General features: G+C 38.0%; 1 protein-coding gene across 5 annotated transcripts; it reads left to right on the top strand.

Moving 5' to 3' along the window:
• Positions 1 to 7,954: 7,954 nt before the first annotated feature.
• Positions 7,955 to 19,786, top strand: LOC111190420 (sterile alpha motif domain-containing protein 3). 5 transcript variants are annotated; one of them, XM_049482470.1, is made up of 8 exons: positions 7,974 to 8,273; positions 10,211 to 10,256; positions 11,187 to 11,264; positions 14,486 to 14,647; positions 15,232 to 16,188; positions 16,329 to 16,484; positions 16,849 to 16,938; positions 18,077 to 19,786. In XM_049482470.1, exons 5-8 carry the CDS (start codon positions 15,247 to 15,249, stop codon positions 18,380 to 18,382), a joined length of 1,494 nt encoding a protein of 497 aa, XP_049338427.1. In that variant the 5' UTR covers positions 7,974 to 8,273; positions 10,211 to 10,256; positions 11,187 to 11,264; positions 14,486 to 14,647; positions 15,232 to 15,246; the 3' UTR covers positions 18,383 to 19,786. The 5 variants fall into 5 exon arrangements, with proteins under 5 accessions (XP_049338423.1, XP_049338427.1, XP_049338426.1 ...); XM_049482469.1 differs by having other exon boundaries at positions 10,211 to 10,408; XM_049482468.1 differs by having other exon boundaries at positions 10,211 to 10,441.
• The last annotated feature ends 1,922 nt before the right edge of the window (positions 19,787 to 21,708 follow it).

Genomic DNA, 21,708 nt, shown 5'->3' with positions numbered 1-21,708 from the left:
ATGCCTTTAAACTTCAGATAAAACTGAACTGAATGTATGAGTGCTCGCTAAGCTAAATGTTTTGTGGTAAGACATATGACTCAATAGGTAGACCGAACTACAGCAACCAGTCAGCATTCAGTAGCAGCAAGGCCTTTACACCTTTACTTAAGAAACACTGAAATACATGGGTACATTTTCTAACCATTTTAAACAAAATACATTACTATTTTTTCCAAAATTCGAGGAATTTAATAGAATTTAAATATTTACTATTTTTAATTAACGTTTTTAGGCGTTTAACTCCATTTACCCCCGTTAATTTTGGTCTCCCTCGCGGGCTCCCTCTAGCGGTTTGCTATAAGGCGGTAAGAGAGTCGACAGTCTCTCCATAAACTGGCTCTGACTGAAGCGCTCTTACTCTCGATCTCTCTCTCTCTGAAACGCTGAGGAGGATATTATATAGGGCTGTTTCTGGATCTGCACTCAGGCTACAGTTTGTTTAAACAGATCAGTAAACTTTACAACATATACTTTTGGTCTCATATTGATGAAAATCCGTGACGTCACGAACAGGCGCCATCGTTTCACAATGGGTGCGTCTGACACGCAATACATGCTGACTTCATACACTAACCTACCTATCTAGCTGTCTCACTTTAAAAGCAGTGTAGTGATACAAGTCTCTGTGTCCAAATACACAGCAAATTATGGCCACTTTCACTGCTACATGTGCTTTAGCTTTGCTATTAGCTTTTAACATTTACCCAAAAAAGCAGAAAGCTTCAGAATCCTGCCTGAGTAGACTGTTACTATTTCAGACACAACCAGTCTGGCTAAGGCTGAATTTTGTTCGGGATCAATAAAAGTATCTGTCTGATGGTCTGGACTCCTCACTGCTGAGCAGTGATGGTATCGTTACTTTGAAAAAGTAATCCGATTACTGATTACTGATTACTCCTTTAAAAAGTAACTTAGTTACTTTATGGATTGCTTGATTTTAAAAGTTACTAAATTACTTTACAAGTTACTTTATTAGTTACTTTCAGCACCTGCAGACACCACCTCCCGCCGCCTTAACATAAACATTATAACCAGTTTTGCCAATACTCCCTTTATTGGAAAATGCATTTTTAACAGCAACAATTTATCTCTATTAAGTTGAACTATTTCCTAAAAAAATAAGTTTTTTTTTATAAAAATAAAAAAAATAACTTAACATAAATATTTTTTTTATAAAAAAATAAAATATGGTCTTTCTTGATTGTACTAAACATAAATACTTGTTTTTATAAAAAAAATATATAAAATAAAGAAAGTCTTTCCTGACCTGACATATTTAACACTGTAAAACTGAACATTGAACTTGTTGTTCTCTGCAGGGCAGCAAGGAGTGGTTTTATAAAACAGAACCGTGTATATGGTCTAGACCAGGGATCACATATTTGCAGACTGCAGTCAGGGTCCGGACCCAGACGTTGTCCAATACGGACCCATACCGGACCCAACTACTGAGAAGGATTTAATTCTGACAGTGTTCATTTAAAGCACCGGAACTTTTCTTGTCTTTACGGTATGTGCGCTCTGCGCCACAGTGAACTTCCAATCACGTGTGGTGTAAAATCTTTAAATGCTCTCCTCTGCCAATCAAATTTGTGGCAGACGGCTGCCCTGGCTAGTGAATTGGGACGCGGCCGCAAAAAAAAACGTCTTTATAACTGGCGAGAACTGGCGAAAAACGAAAACGGGCGGAAACTAAAGACACGCCGAGCGCGAGAGAGAGAGACAGGGGAGAAAGCGAAACGCGTGTGATTGGGGAAGAGCGGAGGGGGAATGGGTAAGGGAGCGGTGTGTGTGTGTGTGTGTGTGTGTGGAGGAGATGAGGTGGAGAGAGAGAGAGAGAGAGAGAGAGAGAGAGAGAGTAACGCACAGTGACTTAAATAAGTAACTTTAATCTGATTACTGGATTGGAAATAGTAACGCGTTAGATTACTCGTTACTGAAAAAAAAGGGTCAGATTAGACATCACTGCTGAGCATGTATTTATGGAAATTAGAATAAAGTGTTTCGCTAAAAAGGTAAGTTGTTAAGTTTTTAGTTTAAAAATGATTTATAAACTATGATTTTGCTACATGTACTTTTGGGCAATGTCCTTCTGATCATGCCCAGTTGTCCTTTTGGGCGTCTCCGAGTGTCATTTTTGGCATCTCCAAATGTCCTTTTGGGGATATCCATGTGTCATTTTGGGCATCTCTAAGTGACTTCAGTGAAGTTGGCCCCTCATATTTTATTTAGAAACGAAATAAAAATGTTTCTATTCGTTAGTGCTGCGTCTGTGCTGTTCTTGAGATATTAAATATTTTATCAGCTTTTATCTTTTTTTTTAAATTATACCTGTTATGTAAACCACACCCAAGTGGTCTTATTTGTCAGTGCTACGTTTATGCTGGTTTGTGCCGTTAAAATCAGAGTTTATGCTAATATCGTTATTGAAATAGTAAACATTTAATTTGTTGTAATGGTTATTTAGAAATTAAACAATGTAGTTTCCTACCTGTTATGTAACACAACCCCTTATATGTTACCAAATCGCACCAAAGTGATCTGGTTAGTGCTGCGTTTGTGTGGCAAATATCGTTATTGAGAAATTAAAAATTTTATTTGCTGTTATCGTAAAGTGGTCTCATGCGTTATTGCTGGTTTGTGCCGTTAAAATAAATATTAGGTGTAAATTATTTATTCGGTGACAGGCAGCCCCTCAATGGTGGCCAAACCACACCAAAGTGGTCTCATTTGTCAATGCTGCATTAGTGCTGTTTAATATCTCAGAGTGCTGGCGTTGATACTGTTCAATAACGATAACGACACAAACGCTGATTTTCACTGCACAAACGCAGCAAGAACGAACGAGACCACTATAGTGCGATTTGGCTACAGATGAGGTAAAAGGAGAACGGTGAGCTGGGTCTGTGTGCCTGGTAAAATTCCTTTACTAGGAAGCTTCTGATCCACAGTGTGTTACCTACCTCAATGACTAATGTTAGATCTGAGTTTAGAGGGCTAAATCTTTATTTTTATTATTGTATTTTAGATTTGTTGTCCATAACTGCATGGCATAAACGAACCTGTTCGTGTCAGTTTACTGCTAAAGGCCAAACAAAGTAACCACTCAGTGTTAGTTTCTTCTTAAAATTATTTCTACACTTAGTGCATTATAGAAGCTCCAGCCTGTAGCTCAGACGTCCCTGTAGTTCAGATATACTTCTCTGGGCTCAGTTGTAAACGTGCGCGTGTCCTTACGCTCGCTTCTCCGGTAGAGCGTGATTTATCGCATCTGATTGGTTATATAGCCTACACCAGAGAGATTTCAATGAAATGAAAAGAAAATACATGATAAGAAAATCTCAAAATTAGTTTGTATTATAAAGCTTCAGTTCAAGAAAAATTGTCAGTCCTGAGAAACTACGAGAAGCTCTCTTTGTGGCGGCCTTCTTCCCACTGGTAACTGCACAGCTTTGGATTATGAGGATAGATTGCCTCACTACACACATTAAACGGGAACAGAAACATTAAGATATGTTTAGGCTTGGATTGAATAAGATTAGGCAGTCACAGAGAGGCTGTGCATGTCCAAATGTTTGGAGACTTCATTTACTCACATGGGGCTGGATAAAATGCAGAATCCAACAAGAGCGTTGTTGGATATCTTGAGTTACACCAGATAACTAATGTGAGCTGATATAAAAGCGTTTCCTTTCAGTAATTTAATGAGCGAATAATATAAGTCAGACTAATTATTGATTAATAAACTCATTTATAGTTTGATTTGTCCAGGTTCCACATTTCATGTTAAATGCTCTGTTTGCAGGTTCAGGCTTTGTTTGGTGTTTTAATAGGTTTCCCTACCAAAATACTGCTCTAAAGCCTTACACGCATTCATAGCTATGTTAATAAAACACAATTGTACTGAAGCTTTTACTTTTATTTGGTCATAACTTGGAGACTAAGCATTGAAACACTTACTTGTAGGCACCTAAGGACACTCACAAACAAAACCAGCAGTACCAATCAGCGCAGTTATAGGGGAGTTTCCCGCCTTAAGGAGTGGGACATACCATTCCTGAGTTTAGGGTAGGGGGTATAATAGTGTAATCTTGTGTTTGTGCTATATCTTCAATATTATTTTTTACTGCTTTATGCTTCAGTGTTTATCATAAGCTTCAGTGTTCACTTATGATTCGGTGTGTGTCCTATGCTTCAGTGTTTAGACTATTTGGTTTTAGAGCCTTCAAGTTCATGTTAGATAATTTAGTTCACTGAAGTTTTTCAGGTGAATTGGCCTGGAGGGAGGGGCCAAGGCTTTATAAAGGGACATTGGAGATACCTAAAGGGACAATTGGAGACGCCCAAAGGGACACATGTACATACCCAAAAATGACACTTGGAGACACCCAAAGGGGCACTTGGAGACACCCAAAGGGGCACTTGGAGACACCCAAAGGGACACTTGTAGATACCCAAAAATGACACTAGGAGACGACCAAAGGGGCACTTGGAGATGCCCAAAGGGTTACTTGGAGTTGCCCACACAAACTTTTGGAGATGCCCACATTTACACTTGGAGGTTCCAAAAAAGAACACTTGGAGATTCCCAAAGGGATACTTGGAGACGGCCAAAGGGACACTTGGAGATGTCCAAAGGGACACTTGGAGACGCCAAAAGGTACAATAGGAGATGCCTAAAGGGACACCTGAATTTACCCAAAAGGACAATTGGAGACGCCAAAAATGACACTAGGAGACGCCCAAAGGGACACTTGGAGACGCCAAAAAAGACACTTGGAGATGCCCAAAGGGACACTTGGAGATGCCCAAAAGAAGACTTGGAAATGCCCAAAGGGACAATTGGAGATGCCTAAAGGGACACTTGGAGACGCCCAAGGGGACAGTTGGAGATGCCCAAAGGGACACTTGGAGATGCCTAAAGGGACACTTGGAGACGCCCAAGGGGACAGTTGGAGATGCCCAAAGGGACACTTGGAGACCCCCAAAATGACACATGGAGATGCCCAAAAAACACTTGGAGACGCCAAAAATTACACTGGGAGATGCCCAAAGGGACACTTGGAGACGCCCAAGGGGACAGTTGGAGATGCCCAAACAGACAATTGGAGATGCCCAAAGGGACACTGGAGACGCCCAAGGGGACAGTTGGAGATGCCCAAACGGACACTTGGAGATGCCCAAAGGGACACTTGGAGACGCCCAAGGGGACAGTTGGAGATGCCCAAACGGACTCTTGGAGATGCCCAAAGGGACACTTGGAGACGCCCAAGGGGACAGTTGGAGATGCCCAAAGGGACACTTGGAGACCCCCAAAATGACACATGGAGATGCCCAAAAGAACACTTGGAGACGCCAAAAATTACACTGGGAGCTGCCCAAAGGGACACTTGGAGACGCCCAAGGGGACAGTTGGAGACGCCCAAAGGGACACTTGGAGATGCCCAAAGGGACACAACAAGCTAATTAATAGTTATTTTCACCTACTGTGTGTCCTTGTCTATTGTGTTCTGGATATAAAAAAATAAATGTTTGTACAGCTGCATTTTTGAGTGCACACAATTGTGATGTGTGCCTGGCCTTTTTTTTTTATTTATTCATATACATTTTTAGTTTTTTTTTCTAAACATTTGCATTTATGTACCAAGATAATTGCATCTATTAACCGTACAGACACAAATAATATGTCCAAAAACTTCAGTTTAATTGCTGAATCTAGGCATTTAAAAAACTTCAGTTAATGTAACTCTCCACATCAACAGTTCTGCTTGTTGCTGGAAAGCATGTATTGACACGTTTATTAACACATTACAGCACAAAGAGAAGAGCTTTTTCAAGCATAAAAGCGATTCCGTGTATAAAATCTCTTTGCGCAAATGCCCGCAGAGTGCCCCGACTAAAATACCACATTTATTAATTTGATTAATGGACGTCTGTACTGTTTATAGACTGTGTCTCCGGCGCACAGTTATTAACTAAAACACGAATGTTAGGTTCCTGTTCTAGTTTTTCTTCTTTGTGCACATTTTTTTCCTATGATGCGCAACATATGCACACCTCCTCTAATGCACAACAATGACTCTATTCATTTCCCATGGTATTTTATGCTGGCTAATGTTTTCTTTGGTGTATCTTTTGAAATGAATTTACTTCGTGATTGAATGTTCCAAGTATTCTTTAAATATTTTTTTTTTACCACTGATTTTGTTTTTACACACACAGAAACCACAGGGAGTTTGCCAACCTTTAGTTTAGTTATTTTAGTGTAAAACTAGGTATATTGCTATTTAGCAAAGCATATTTTTGAACCCCTAAAAAAATCTGTATTGTGATACAGCAGTATTCTTTTCACTCTCACTCACTCACTCACTCACTCACTCACTCATCGTCAACCGTTTTATCCATCAAGGGGCTGGAGCCTATCCCAGCCGGCATCGGACGGAAGGCAGGATACACCCTGGACAGGCCGCCAGTTCATCGCAGAGTATCTATCTATCTATATAGGGTACAAGCAGAAGTAGCAATATGCAGAAGGTCCGAAAGATAAGGAGGGGCAAGATTGTGAAGAGCTTTGAATGTGAGGAGGAGTATTTTATAGTTGATGCGATATAAAAATAAAACCAACGTTTTATTACAGCGAGACCATCAATGAGGGATAAAGGTAAAAGTATAGTTTATTAGCTGATCAGTTGGATCCGGTGAAAAACCTACAATTTTAGAGCAGAGACAAGGGTTAAGAAACTCATTTAAACTAAATATAGTACTAAATTCTGGCCATCCACAAAATCCAGCTTCTAGCTAACTGGTTAGCTAAATTAATGTTCGTTAATTATAGCTTACAGTAAGCCCTGCAATTCTAAATTTATGAAAAACAATTTGAAAATGAAATTGTTATTGGCTCATCAGGTACAACAGGGCAAGTTAAACAAACCTTGACTATCTATCTAAGCTAGCTAATTCTAAAGTTAAGCTAACTGAGACACAAGCTGTATTTTATTAAGCACAGAGCAGGTTTGATCTGTGTGTTTTAATCCAGAGACTAGTCTTTTTAACCAGCTATCAGAAACCGTTTACATGGTACTTAGCTCCGTTTCCTTTCTTTTAGAAAAATCGTCTATATCCATATATGTTTTAACATCAGCGCTACGCCCCGCTGCAGGAACTCAAAAACCCTCAAAAATCATATACGTCGGGCTTCCCTACTAGCCCACGCGCTCTGCAAAACCAGCAAGCTGATTGGCATAAATAAGGTAATACATTATAATTATATATTACATAATATAAATAAGTTAAGTAAATAAGCCTTTCTTTTTTTTTTTTTTTTAACCTTTGACTGCATTATTGTAACTCTTCACGTCAAAGAATCTCCAAATTTATATCAGGTTCTAAAACTATTCTTTGCTTCCCACTTATATAGAATTCTATATTTCTGTAACTTTTTTGAAGGGCATGCTAAAATGCTCCCTGCTCGCGCCGTGCGTAAAAACACATCCCGTGCCTAAAAACGCATTCCGTGCGTAAAAACGCATTCCGTGCGTAATTACGCGCGCCGTGCGTAATTACGCGCGCCGTGCGTAAAAACGCATTCCGTGCGTAAAAACGCATTCCGTGCGTAAAAACGCATTCCGTGCGTAATTACGCGCGTCGTGCGTAAAAACGCATTCCGTGCGTAAATACACCATGCGTGAAAAACGCATTCCGTGCGTAATTACATGCGCCGTGCATAAAACGCATTCAGTGCGTAAATAAGAAGGCACGCCATGCGTCAAAACTTTGGTCGTGCGTGTAAAGCGAATCATTCTGTGCATAAAAACGCCGGTCATACCCGAAAGCGCATTGTGCCCTGCTTAGGCGCTCAAAAAGCGCGTGCTGTGTTCAGACGCCTAAAGAGAGCTCACTGTAAAAAATAACCTTGCACTTTAGTTATCTGAACTTAAAATGTATTGTTAATATGACTACACATTGCGGAGTTTGTTGAGATAACTCATTATTTCATGTTTATTGTTTCTTAAAAAATAAAAAGCTTTTTCAACTTAGATTTTCAAGTCAACTGAAATCACCAGAGTAATTTAAACCGCGCAGGTGCCCTCAACGTCTTTTTTTAACGTGCGGTACGTCAGCGCAGGGGGCGTGTCTTCAGGATAGAGGGCGTCCGTGAGGTCCGCCATTTCATGCTGGAGACAGTTCTCAAATCTGGCGAGTTGAATCTGGCGGGCATTTTACCTTTTCGGGTAAGTTTTTTAATCTCTTCACGCTTTTATTGCGTTTGAGCCGGTATAATGTTCTCATAGTTCTCCTAAGGTGTCTGATGATATGTAAGGCACGTTGCTGGCTGGCTAGATGTAGTGTTAGCTAAAGTAATTGTTGTCTGGCCTTCGGTAGCTAACTAGTTAGCTTAGTTGCTTGCTAATAACCATGTTAGCTGCTAGCTACATAGCTAGAGAGAGGCATACCTCTAAATAAAAGTATCTATCAAACATTTAGACATATGTTAGCTAACCTATGTATGTTTTAAGATTAGGGTATAATTAGCTGACCTGAGTTCTTTAGCCGTTCCACCTTAAATGGTGAGTCCTTTCTGGCGCCAGCACCTTATTTAAGGTGGAACCGAATACTAAAATGAGAGGCTGGCAGAAATACCTACATTTCACCTTCAAAAAAAGTGCAACAGGCTAGTATTTACCCTGAAAATATGATGGGTAGTTCAGTATAAACACTTAAATGGGGTTAGGAACGTTTTTTTAATTTAACTCAGGGTCGCAACAGGCTAACTAACTGAAGTTAGTCCGGTAAAATGCAGAGCTTCAGGGAAACATGTTGAGGTAGGCGACCACTGACATTTTTTTCGTGTTGCTTTTTCGACTTTTTTTAACAAAATTAAGGCTCCTGGTGGGTTCGACAGTGTATTTAGCAAAAATCAGTCGAGGAACGTTCTCGCCTTACAAGTTGCAAACAAATGCAGAGTCGGAGGTCTAGCCGCAGCGCTAACCTAGATCAGCAGTTTCAACAAATGCCTTCGTTTAACAGGGTTCCCGCGGTTCCTACGCTACGTAGGAGTATAACTAAGGTTAGCGCAGATCTAGCTAACATACTGACCTTACGGGCGAGTTAACTAAGCTACCGGGAAGAAACCTAAGGTTAGGGGAGAGCTAACTTACTGAACTTTAGCGTTGGGCTAGCTAACATGTTAACAAACGAACGCTTTACGGCCAGCTAGCTAACTGGAATGTCTAAAAAAGTCTTGACTAAGGCTTTAATAAATAAATATTATTAGTCTGCATTTTACAACTGCAGTTCTTTTGTGCATGGTAAATGTCTCTGGGTCTTCCCACCCAAGTGGGGGTACATATCACAATCTGCACGCTGTGCAAAACTTGTTTTTGTGAGTTTTTATGACTTAGCCACATTTTTAAAAATGTGGCCAACTCAGATAATGATGAACATTGATAAAAAATATTGATAAAAAATATTTGATTGATTTGATTTTTAAGTTTTGTTTTCCAATACAATGCATTTTCTCCCAAAGTAATAATGGCTATGATTTGGGTTCTTAATTTATATTTATTAAAGTCTTAAAAGGTCTTAAAATGCATGATTAATTTGTCTTTTAAATGGTGCAAGAATCCTGTTAAAGAAAAGCTGGCTTATTACACTTTTTCCCTTTCTACAGGTTACTAAAGACTGCAACACTATCTAGTTAGTAAATTTGGAAAGAGACTTTTCTGCTATACTAATCATGTCAGAAATAATCCTCTTTATTTACAACAACTAGTTATTTCACAGATAAAACAGATATACAGTAAAAAAACATTTTTAATGTTAAGATCCTATTGAATGGTAAGAGTTGTAGGTAACGCCTGCCGAGTTAAATTCTAACTTGAACTAAAACTCTTAAAATCCTTCAATCTATAATGATTATAATAAGCACGTTTACAGTGTGGTATTCATACTATTACTTATAGGACAGTTTTATACACTTCCTCATATACATCTACCTCAACATAAACATGATTTAATTTTATAACTCGATATTGTTGTAGCAGTTTGTATTTATTGTTATAATTATTGTTGATAATGTAGGGTAATTGTAATACTAATAATTATTATTGTACCTTAAAATTTCTCCCTGTTGCAACCCTAATTGTTATTCTTTTATTTTATCCTTTAGGTTGTGATCTGAGGGTGTGAGTGCTGTTAATGCATGAAGTGGAAATGTAAGCTTTGCACTTACTTCACAAACAATCGTCGAAAAATACTTGGACATTACAGATCAAGCCACTCTCATTACGGAGGACGAGTACCGATTCCTTGTATTTACAGTGACTGTGTGTGCTCTTTTAAGTCACACAAGGCTCTTGGAATACATGTGAGACAACATGGATTTTGCTACGGTGAAAAAGTGAATTTTAGAGTCAGATGTCTGCTATGTGCATTTAGTCAACCTGCAAATCATAAACAATACTTTTGTCATCTTAACACTCATTTAAAAAACAAGGAAACTGTCACCTGCCCATTTAATGGTTGTAATTTTAAGTCAAAAGTTTATTCCAGTTTTACCTCTCACAGAAGTCGATATCATGCCTTGGATTTTTTACAAAATTTTAAAGCAGAGCTTCTTTATGGCTCACCACATGGTGAAAACTCTGATCCCCTATTAGACACTGGTGGGTATTCTTCTAATAACACTGAGTCAGCTGTTCGTGATAGTTTTGATTTTCAGTCTGATGATGATGAGGATGCTGCTGATGATGAAGAAGAGCGAGGTAGCATTGGTGACAAAATTAGGAATAGACTTGCATCTTTGCTTCTACGAATGCAAGCCATCTTGCATGTATCTAAATCAGCTACCCAGGAAATAATCAATGAACTTCACGAAATTGGAATTTTAGCAGGTGACCTGTCAAAAAAAACTGCAGAAAACATTTTTACAGAGCTCAGTTGTAATATAGATGAGGCCACACTAAAGTTGTTAAAGGAAAGCTTACAGGAAACCAATCCTTTTAGTTGTCTGTCACAGAGTGGACCACTGGGAACTGAATACAAAAGACAGTTGTTTTACAAGGAAAGATTCAACGTAATTGAGCCAACTGAGTATGTGTTAGATCCTTTACTTAACAAAACATTTGTTTATGTTCCAATTTCAGGTGTGTTGCCAGCATTGTTGAACAAGTGTGATGTAATTGACAAAGTTTTAGAGGAAACAAATCTACCATCGCTCTCTGGTCAGTACAGATCTTTTCATGATGGACTGTATTTTAAAGAGAATCCAATTATTTCTCAAGAAGAATTATCAATTTCTTTAGGATTGTATATAGATGAATTTGAAATCTGCAACCCTTTGGGAACTTCAAGGAAGAAACATAAAATAACTGCTATTTATTGGGTAATTGCTAATTTGCCTGCCAAATACCGATCTGCCCTATCTAGTATATACCTTGCCTTGCTGAGCAATAGTAATGATGTGAAAACATTTGGGTATGCACAAATAGTTGAACCACTGCTTAAAGAGCTTTGTACACTTGAAACTAAAGGATTTTACATTGATAGGCTAGGTACGTTTGTCAAAGGCACAGTCCTGTATGTGTCTTCAGATAATTTAGGAGCACATTCGTTTGCTGGCTTTCAGGAGTCATTCTCTGTTGATAAATTTTGCAGATTCTGCTTAGCCAGTCGCAGTGATATTCAGAGTACATCAGTAAGAACTGGATGCTTTCCACTAAGAACAAAAATATTGCACAATGAAGCTGTTAAGAGCCTTAAAGAGCACGAGAGCATAGTTGTTGACGGAGTTAAGGGTGACTGTGTTTTAAATGAACTAAATTATTTTCACTGCATAACGGGCTTTCCACCTGACTTGTTACATGATTTGCTAGAGGGAATAGTGCCTGTGGAGCTGTGTTTGTGTTTAAAGACATTGATTGGCAAGAAGTATTTTACTTTAGAGGAACTGAATTAGGGCTGTCCCTAACGATTATTTTTTAAACGATTATTCTAACGATTATTTTTTTCGATTAGTCGACTAATCTATTCATTGAGAAACATATTTAAATAATTATTTTACGTTTTAAAGCAAACGATAAATTACTATATTTATATATAATAACAACAACAACAACAACAACAACACAAGCCTACTAAACCAAACCCCACACTTATAATCACTTACATGTACAGCACGTTGTTTAGATCTATAACGCTAAAAATGGATAAGCTCCCATACACCACAACCGTGTGTTGCACTGTTTTCTGTGACCGCTAGATTTTGTGACCACTGGCAAGTAGTTCTCAGCAGACCGGTGCACTGGCCGATTCGAAACGTGTTCGTTTCTAATGTTTACCCCGACTGGCCAAAACGGTTCAGTTTAGGGCTGAGGGTAAGGTGTAGGTATAGAAAGCTTCCGTTTTGCCAATGAACGCTCATAACCGTGAGCACTGGTCACAAAATTCCGACGGTGACAGAAAACGGTGTGACACCGCAGCGCCGACGGCGCTAGCTAAAATAACTTAAGGCAGCTAGCTTAGCTAAACACCTGAACTTATGAATAATGCTACTGTTTCTGGAAACTGCGAAATGCCATGCACAAATATAAACCAAAAATGTATAATTTCTGCCTGTGGCAGGTTTAAAACCTTTGGTAGACAGCCTTAAGTCTTTTTAAGGACACCCGCGGAGACCCTGATGTAAACGGTAACTTACTGTGTGACCCTGTTGACATAGTGCTCCTGGATGTTTGCGCTTCAAGTGCTCCTTTTGCACGTATGGCAGAGGACCACATTGTTGCCCTTTTGCGTGAAATGCTCCCAAACTTTAGATGCCCGCTGGCGTTTTTTTGTAGCTGGAGATTGCTCTCCGGAGTCCAAGCTCTCTAGAGCTTAGATTCTCTGCCCGAACCCGACATGACCCGAGGCCCGCCCGTAAATCCGACCCGGGCTCCAGAAAATAGTCCGAGATGTAGGCGTCTGTTTTTTAATTATATTTTTATTTTAAAAAAAATAACGAAAACTGAAAGTGAAACTAAACTAATTTATTTATAAGCGCTGTTTTCACCACCGCAGTTCTACAGCGGGGGTGTTGTGCCGATTCTGTCCGCGAAGCGGGAGTCAGATTCAGCAGAGAGTCGGATTCGGCACAAACGCGGCGGCACCTCGCGGTCCGCGGTGTCAGTTGTAAGCGCTCGCGCTAGCCGCAAAATACGGCAGAAAACACTGAGGGAGCTGCAGAATTATGAATGGGACTAGAATATGAGCACGAGGAGTTAAAAGAAAACCTTCACCTGTGAGTAGCTCACACCAGAACACGCAAATCTCTCTCTCTCTGTTTGTGTGTGTGTCTCTCTCTCTCTCTCTCTCTCTTGCACGTGAACTCCTCCGCGTTTGACTTGCAGAACTGTGTTTAGCTGTTCTTAAAAATCATTTTAATTAAATAATAGTTCTATGCTTCTATGTTACCGTGTTAATTAACATAATTCTGATCATATTTCGCTCATTAAAACAGCCCGAAAACAGCCAGTTGGAATTTTTGGGCCCGATCTAACCTCTAATGCTCTCCACAGGCGCCGCCATGTTTACGACGCGCCGACGCACGTTATGCAAATCGATGTATTTTTGTAATCGATGACGTCGATTATGTCGACGCGTCGCCCCAGCCCTAAACTGAATACTGCCATTCAGCGTTTCCCATACAAGTTTTCGGACAAAACAAACAAACCACAAGCAATTCCAAAGGCATTCACGTTAAAGGGGACAATTGGGGGGAACGGGCATGAAAATTGGACACTTTTGAGACTGCTGCCATTGCTAATTGGGGATAAAGTACCAGAGAACGACAAAGCTTGGGGTGTCATTTTGGATCTTAAAGACATTCTGGAAATTTTAACTTCATCTACATTCACTGAGGAAAAACTGTTCTACCTTGAGGCCAAAATCTTTGAACATCGGCAGCTTGTACAGGAAGCTTTTCCTACGTTTAAGCTAAAACCAAAGCACCACTTTCTTGAACACTATCCCTATCTAATTCGCTGCTTTGGTCCTCTGCTCGACTTCTGGACAATAAGATTTGAGGCCAAACACAGCTTCTTTAAGAAAGTTGTCCGGGATGTTAATAACTTCAAGAACATTTTGGTGACTTTAGCTTCAAGGCACCAGCTCATGTTAGCATATCACATGGACATGCCTAACATGTTCAAACCAACAGTGGAAGTTGGAAAAATTTCAACTGTTTCATTTGAGATTTTGGACCTCTTTGTGAAAGATGCTATCAGAAGGAAATTTGGATGTTTGACTTCTGTATCTCTTGCCACAACTGCCTTTATCCATGGGACAAAGTACACTCAAGGAATGTTTTTATCCACTGGAAGCACAAGTGGACTTCCTAATTTTGGGAAAATGATTAATGTGCTATTTGTGGAAAACAAGCCCTGTTTTGTTGTGGAACCTTATACAGCTTGGTACCTGGAACACCTCAGATGCTATGAAGTCTGCAAGAACCACTCTGCAAAGCTGCTTGTAGTCCAGCCAGAGGAGCTCAATGACTACTTCCCCCTGTCAGCGTATATGGTGAAAGGCAGACTTCTGATCTCTCCAAAAGGGTTTCTGCTCCATTGAGGTAAATTTCACCAAATTTAGTCAAATACAAAATAGTTATAAATTTTACATTACCACGTTATAAGATGTTGCAATTTTTTAGAATTGTTTTGTGGTGTTCATGTATAATTGTATGTCTTGCTCATTTAAGTGTAAAAGACATAAACAATTTTATTGTTTTGTCCATTCAGAACATAATAATCACATCCTTGTTTCTATACTCACTGTCCACTTATCAGCTTCACTATACATATAGGACATTATATGATTAGTGAGTCATTTGATTTCTATGCATACTTTATTATCCTCCCTTTACCATTTTCTTCCATGGTCTGGACCCCACAGTACATACTATTGTCTATTAAGTGCTAGTGTCTTTATATGGGCTAAAAAATAATAGCACAAATATAAATAGCTTGTAATGCATCAGCTTCTTTAAAATAATAATTCCACCTTTAATGTAACCAAGACACTGTAGTGTACTGTTGAATGTAGAATGTGAAATTTTGAACAAGGAGCTGGTGAATGAGAAACAAAACAGTGTGATGAGGCAATATAGTGAGTTTTTTTTCTCTCTCCTTCTCTCCCCTCCTCCCTCTCCCCTAGATTCCAGTGTACAAAATGTTGCTAAGAATCATTATAAACAAGGATGATATTAGGAAGATACAAACTGACAGTGAGCCAGAGACTCTTGATTCCTTTTATTCTTTTTTGAAATGCAAGCTTGGATTGGGAGGTGACTTTGTAGTTCAATTTCAAGATCCAGACTTTGGCAATGAGTTCTGCAACTTGTCAAGCTTGTCTGAACTTCCAAAAGAGAAGGCCACTTTAAAGGTAATCCTCAAGCAAATCCCAGAGTCCCCTCAGACTGACTCAACGTTGGACACGGCAAGTCTCTCGTCGCCCTCATCATCTTCCATGGAGGACAGTCCTTCCTGCCGTCGGCCATGGCCTGACCCTTTTGTGATTCCAAAATTCTCATACGATGTGGAATTGAAGCTTAAACGTGGTAATGAAGCCTACCAGGAGAATGGAACCCTTCTGATTACAAATAAAGACACTAAATCTGAGATACTTGAAAAATTGGCTGAAGAAATTTACAAATACTCAGCATACCCATCTCGAGAGCAGTATGACATTGTTGCACAGAGCCTTGTTAAGAAACATCCTTGCCTGAGAGAGCCTGGATCTGTGAAGGGGTGGTACTGCTGGAAGTTCAGTTTAAAGTTTAAAATGGGAAATTACCGCAACAAGCTTCGTGTGTCTGGATGTTCAGAGCTAACAGTGAATCGCCGAAATTCAGGACCAAAGCAGAAGCTCAAGAAAGCTAAAAAGTCTGAAGTCAACTTTCTTCCGGATGTTCCTGAAGGCAAAACGCAGAATGTGCTGGAAGAGGAGAGGGCAGCCATTGTTGCAGAGATGAAGAAGAAGAAAGTTGATTGGAAGAAAGTTACTGACATGATGGCCAGCACATTCCCTCTGCGACGAAAAGAAATAGTTGAAGAACAACCACTTGTGGCAGAAGTGAAGGCCAAGTGGCCAGCTTTGTTCACAGATACACAGGTAAGTCTATGCTATGTTGAAAATATATTTTTTTGTGTGAACTAGCTTCATATGGATAAATTGTTAAATTTTTGCAATTACATAAACCATAATTATTTAGGTAACAATGAATAATTTGTTAGTTCTGCTTTGTTTTGTAGATTGAGGCTGAATTTGCTCGACTAACTTCCACTGACCTGTGGGACACGTTTGTTTCTGGGCTGGATCAGTATATGGAAAGATTCTTGCAGATGTTTAGGGCCAAGAGTCACTGCATTCAAGCACTTAGCAGCCTCCTGTCTCTGCTTGATGATGATGTGAGTACAAGTGTGGAAATGTATAGGCCAGAACATACTCATCTGCCACACATTCTCTTTTATTTAGCTCTTTTTTTTTTATGTGGACTTGTGTGCTTTGCCCTGTGAGGGGCCAGTATGTCTGCAACTCAGGACACAAAGTAATGACCATGCCAGCTGAAAACTTAGGTTACACTTAGTGATATACATTTGGTCTTGTTGGATTAGATTATTTGTAGTATGTACATAAAGATTTTTCTTTGTTTGAATACATAACGTTCTAGCATCAGAATGTATTCGGACATACCCAATGTTAATTGTTTTGATTGTGGTGAAAACCAATGTGCACTGTCACTTTGTCTTAAGAGTGTGCTGTCTTCAACAGAATTCAGTTCAAAAGAAAAGGGCAGTCATTCTGAGAGGCCTGCCACATTTTCTCAGGGAGGATCCATCCAAACTTCTAAAGATTGCTGAGGTAAGCTTGACTGGAATTTTCTATTTTTATTTTGCATCTAATCATTATCTTTTATGCAGACAAATGCATGCTTAGTAACAATGTTAGTTACACTCAAATTATATAGATTTTTGTTCATCATATACAGGGCCATCTCAAAAAAATAGAATATCTTTGAAGAGTTACTTTATTTCAGTAATTCAGTTTAAAGTGTGAAACACATATATTATATAGATGTATTAAACACAGAGTGGTCTATTTTAAGCGTTTATTTATTTTATTGTTGATGATTTTGGCTTACAAACATCAGTGTATCAGAAAATTAGAATATTGTATAAGACCAATTGATACTTTTGGCTACAGTGTGAGCAGTTTGCTCAGTTTCCAGTCCTGCTGGAAAATGAAATCCGCATCTCCATAAAAGCTGTCAGCAGAGGGAAGCATGAAGTGCTGTAAGATTTTGTGGGAAAAAAACTGCACTGACTTAAGACTTGACAATAAATCCCAGTGGATCAACACCAGCAGATGATTAGCATATCTCTCCAAACCATCACTGATTGGTGGAAACTTCACACTAGACCTCGAGCAGTTTGGACTGTGTGTCTCTCCACTCTTCCTCCAGACTCTGCTCCCTTGATTTACAAATGAAATGTAAAATTTACTGATGATCAGTGATGGTTTAGAGATGCATGTCATCTGCTGGTGTTGATCCACTGTGTTTTATTATCAAGTCTAAAATCAGTGCAGTGTTTCCTGGAAAATCTACTGACAACTTTTATGGAGATGCAGATTAAATTTTTCCAGCAGGACTTGGCACACTGCCCACACTGCAGAAAGTACCAATTGGTCTTATATAATATTCTAATTTTCTGATACACTGATTTTTGGGTTTCGTTGGCTGTGAGCCATAATCATCAATGATAAAATGAATAAACGCTTTAAATAGATCACTCTGTGTGCAATACATCTATATATGAGATTCACCTTTTTAACTGAATTACTGAATCAAAGTAACTTTTCAAAGATATTCTTATTTTTAAACATTTATTTAATTGTGTGTGTGTGTGTGTGTGTGTGTGTGTAAAATTACTGCCTGCTAGATTGATTGTCCATCACTAATTTAGTAGTTAACTCATCATTTTTCTTTTCTCACTTGTAGACTACAGAGAGTGAGGAGCAGATGGCAAAAGGAGTAAGTATTGGTGTCTTTCTGATACAAGAAGAGGAGGACGTCATTGACTTTTCAGTGGTACTGGAAGAGCAGATCATCCTGAATGGCATTACTGACTTCCCCCATGCGGTAGCTATGCTTGTTGGTCTGTTATTCACACTTAATATTGACTACCCCAAGGAACTGCGCTACACCTTCGAGGTCATTCAGAAGGTTTTAATGAACATTGGAGGTGAACAGTGTTCTGCTAGGGTTCACGGACTCAGAAACAGACTCTTGTGTAAAACTCTGTAGGTGGTAAAGCAGTCAGTGGATATCCCAAGAGTGTGCTGTGTTTATCTGAAACATACATGTGCTTAAACTGAGCATAATATTTTTTTCTGAAATGTTAAAGGCTACATGCAAAGTTCTATATAATTGAATTGATCGTTCAGAGTGGTTTGAAGGGATTCATTATAGAGAAATTTACAGGCTTATTTTTTTATTTATTTATTTTTTTTAAATGGTCATATTTTTCTTAGCTATCCATACCTCCCGTAGCTTATATTTAGGTTGTGTTGTAATATTTTATTTAGTTAGAATTAAGGTGCTAATAGATGTATTATTCAATCTCATTTGGCCACTCTTGACTTCTTTACTTTTTTTCTTTAACAAAGTATAATTGCCAAGTTCCATAATGTAAGAGTTTATTCTGCAAGGTCTGTTGGACTGTATTCTGGATACTATGTAAGTTGATTTCTGGTATTCATGGTTCCTGTTTGAGCAAACATGCTTGTAGTTATTATTTTTGTTGTTTCAGATAAAGAGTTTTAGCTCTACACTGCTGCACAACTTGATAAAAAAAAAATTCAGCCAATTTAGGTGAAAGTAGGGCTGAGTGGTATGATAAATATTTTATTACAGGGATTGCAATGGTCCAGCTACTAATCCGTGGATCAGTCCCGGGTAATGCTGCTTACCATTGGCAGACAGAGCCTCAGAGAGTACAATCGGCCTTGCTCTCTCTGATGGGGGGGAGACAGAGCTCCATATAATCACCCGCTCAATGTTTGTGAATTAGTAACCCAATGATGCTGTTCAAACAGTTCAAAAAGAACCAGTGTCTGACCTATGTTATATAGGAGGCATGTGTTAGTCTTCACCCTTCTAGTGTGGGTGGGGTAATTGATTTTTCTAAATTGGCAATGCATTAATATTATTTTCCATCAGAAAAATGCATAGTAGTGGCAGATTCTTAAACAATGTGCTGCACTTAGACTAATTATAACTGTAATCAAACGTGCAATTGGTCAGGGTGTTTTTAGTACTGATGAAATGTACATTATACACAGATGCGTATTATTGCTAATTTTATGATTATACAATGAAATATTGTCATATTGCTCAGCTCAAAGTTGTTAGCTTTCAACTAGAATGGATCAAACTTTTCACAAGCACATATAAGCTGTTATAGGCTGTTTTTTTCCCCAACTGAGTTACTGAAGTTGTGTGCTGTTGTACAACTTATTGTATGTGACACTGTTAGTCATTAGCACTGCTAGAAAAATCTCTGTATTCTTCCAAATTCTGCTTATGACTTGTACATTAGCTAAATTTAACTAGTAACTTTCTTACAATTTGTGTTTTATAATTTAATAATTTATTTTGGATTGGACTGAGCAGGCTGTTTTTCCTTGTTTATTAAACTTCTGAAAGTGTTGTAGTTGAATTGCTATTTTTTCCTATCAGTAACTTTACATAAAATAGTGTTTGTAACAAATTGTTAAACTATTTGGAAGATGTTGTATAAACCTTATGTCAATTAGGTACGTTTTCTGATAAAGGGAAGTCTGTGCTAGAGAATTGAATTAAGAGAGTCAAAAATCATGTTAAATGATCAAAGGTATTCAATTGATATTAAAGTGATAAAGCTGGTTAAACTAAGTAATTTTAGTAGAACTAAATAGTGGACACATTACATTGACTACATAATTCTATTTAAAAGGAGTCAAAATCATGTTAAGTGAACAAAGGTATTCAATTGATATTAACAAGTGATAAAGCTGGTTAAACTAAGTAATTTTAGTAGAACTAAATAGTGGACACATTACATTGACTACATAATTCTATTTGAAAGAAGTCAAAATCATGTTAAGTGAACAAAGGAATTCAATTGGTATTAAAAGGGGAAAAAGTTGGTTAAACTAAGTAATTTTAGTAGAACTGATTTGATGTCTAGTTCATACAACAATACAATTCTATTTGAATTAAATTGTAAACTAGTTACTTTAACTCGAGAATTTACGTTCAAGCAACAAAAAAACGTTTTCACTTAACTAATTAATTTAATCTTTGTAACCTTTATGCAAAGTTTTAACAACTGGGCTTTCTAATTTTACTTAACTTAAAATTTTAAGGCAGCATGGACACTAACTTTTTTAAGTTGAAACAAAAAGGATTTTTTTTACAGTGCTTAGACTAAAATCCCAAAGCTTTTATAGCAAAACGAACACGTGACGAGTTCTCAGGTGTTGTTTATTTATTTATATTATATTTATAAGGTATTTATTTATAAGGTATTTACCTTTGCACTGAGTAAACATTTAGTTCACTGATTTGTAGTCCGGATTACACTCAATCTGTGTTTAAAGGTTCTGTAGAGCCGGAATATAGAAAATCCTCTAAACAAAAAACTTTTTCTTTAAAATAAAAAGTGCTCAATCTTGTCTACTTGACCACTAAGAGAGAAATTAGGGGCTAAACACCTGGACTGTGGGATGCTACTAACTTCAGGTGCTTAGAACTTTCAATACTTATAATGTCTTGCCACAACTTCTCTGAGCCTGAGACATTCTCAAGTTGGTATTCTCCTCTCCTGAAATAATGACTGGCTACTTGTCCAGGTTGTTCTCTAATTTTAGAATGTAGATTAAAGTGTTTTTCTAAAAATAGTAAAAAAAAAAAACATGTTTTTTACAAGTTGTATATTTCTATTTTTCAACAGAAACGGATTTTAGACAGTAAAGGCGCTAGACTTACTGCTACTGTGAGCTGATTTGTTTTTGAGCTGATTCTGCAGTTAAAGACAGAGGAATTTAAAAAAGGTTTATTTCAGGAGTAAATATGATGTCAGTGGTTTTGAAACCTTGGACATTGTTCTAATTTTAGAGAATGAGCAAATGTTCCAGTATAACAATGACTAAACATTCACAAACTGTGATTTTGCTCAAACTCTTCATATGAATTTATTCATTTTGGAGTGCCCTCTGCTGGTTCAACCAAACATACCTGGTGTTGTAGTATTTAAGCCCAGTCCAAGACTAAATATCCAGACTGATATTTAATTATAATAAAAAGAGTCTATTTTTAAAATAATTAAATACTTTAAATATACTTTCAACCAATACTTAAATCAGTATTTAAGTATACTTTAAAAAGTATTTGGCTGTGCTGATTTTGTACTGTCATGTAATTAATACAAATATATACTTATAAAGTATTTTATAAAACTGTGCCTTTTTAGGATAAAACTGTACTGTACTAAATGTGTCCCTGCTAATAAACTGTTTGTTTTTTTACGTAAAAGGTTTACTTTAGTTAGTTTAGTGTAGGTAAAAGAACTTTGAGAGCAAAAATGTGAT

Source organism: Astyanax mexicanus, chromosome 8 (genome assembly GCF_023375975.1).
Source record: "Astyanax mexicanus isolate ESR-SI-001 chromosome 8, AstMex3_surface, whole genome shotgun sequence".
NCBI classification, from domain to species: Eukaryota; Metazoa; Chordata; class Actinopteri; order Characiformes; family Acestrorhamphidae; genus Astyanax; species Astyanax mexicanus.
Note: the sequence above shows the minus strand (reverse complement) of the source record. Positions and strands in the feature narration are given on the sequence as shown.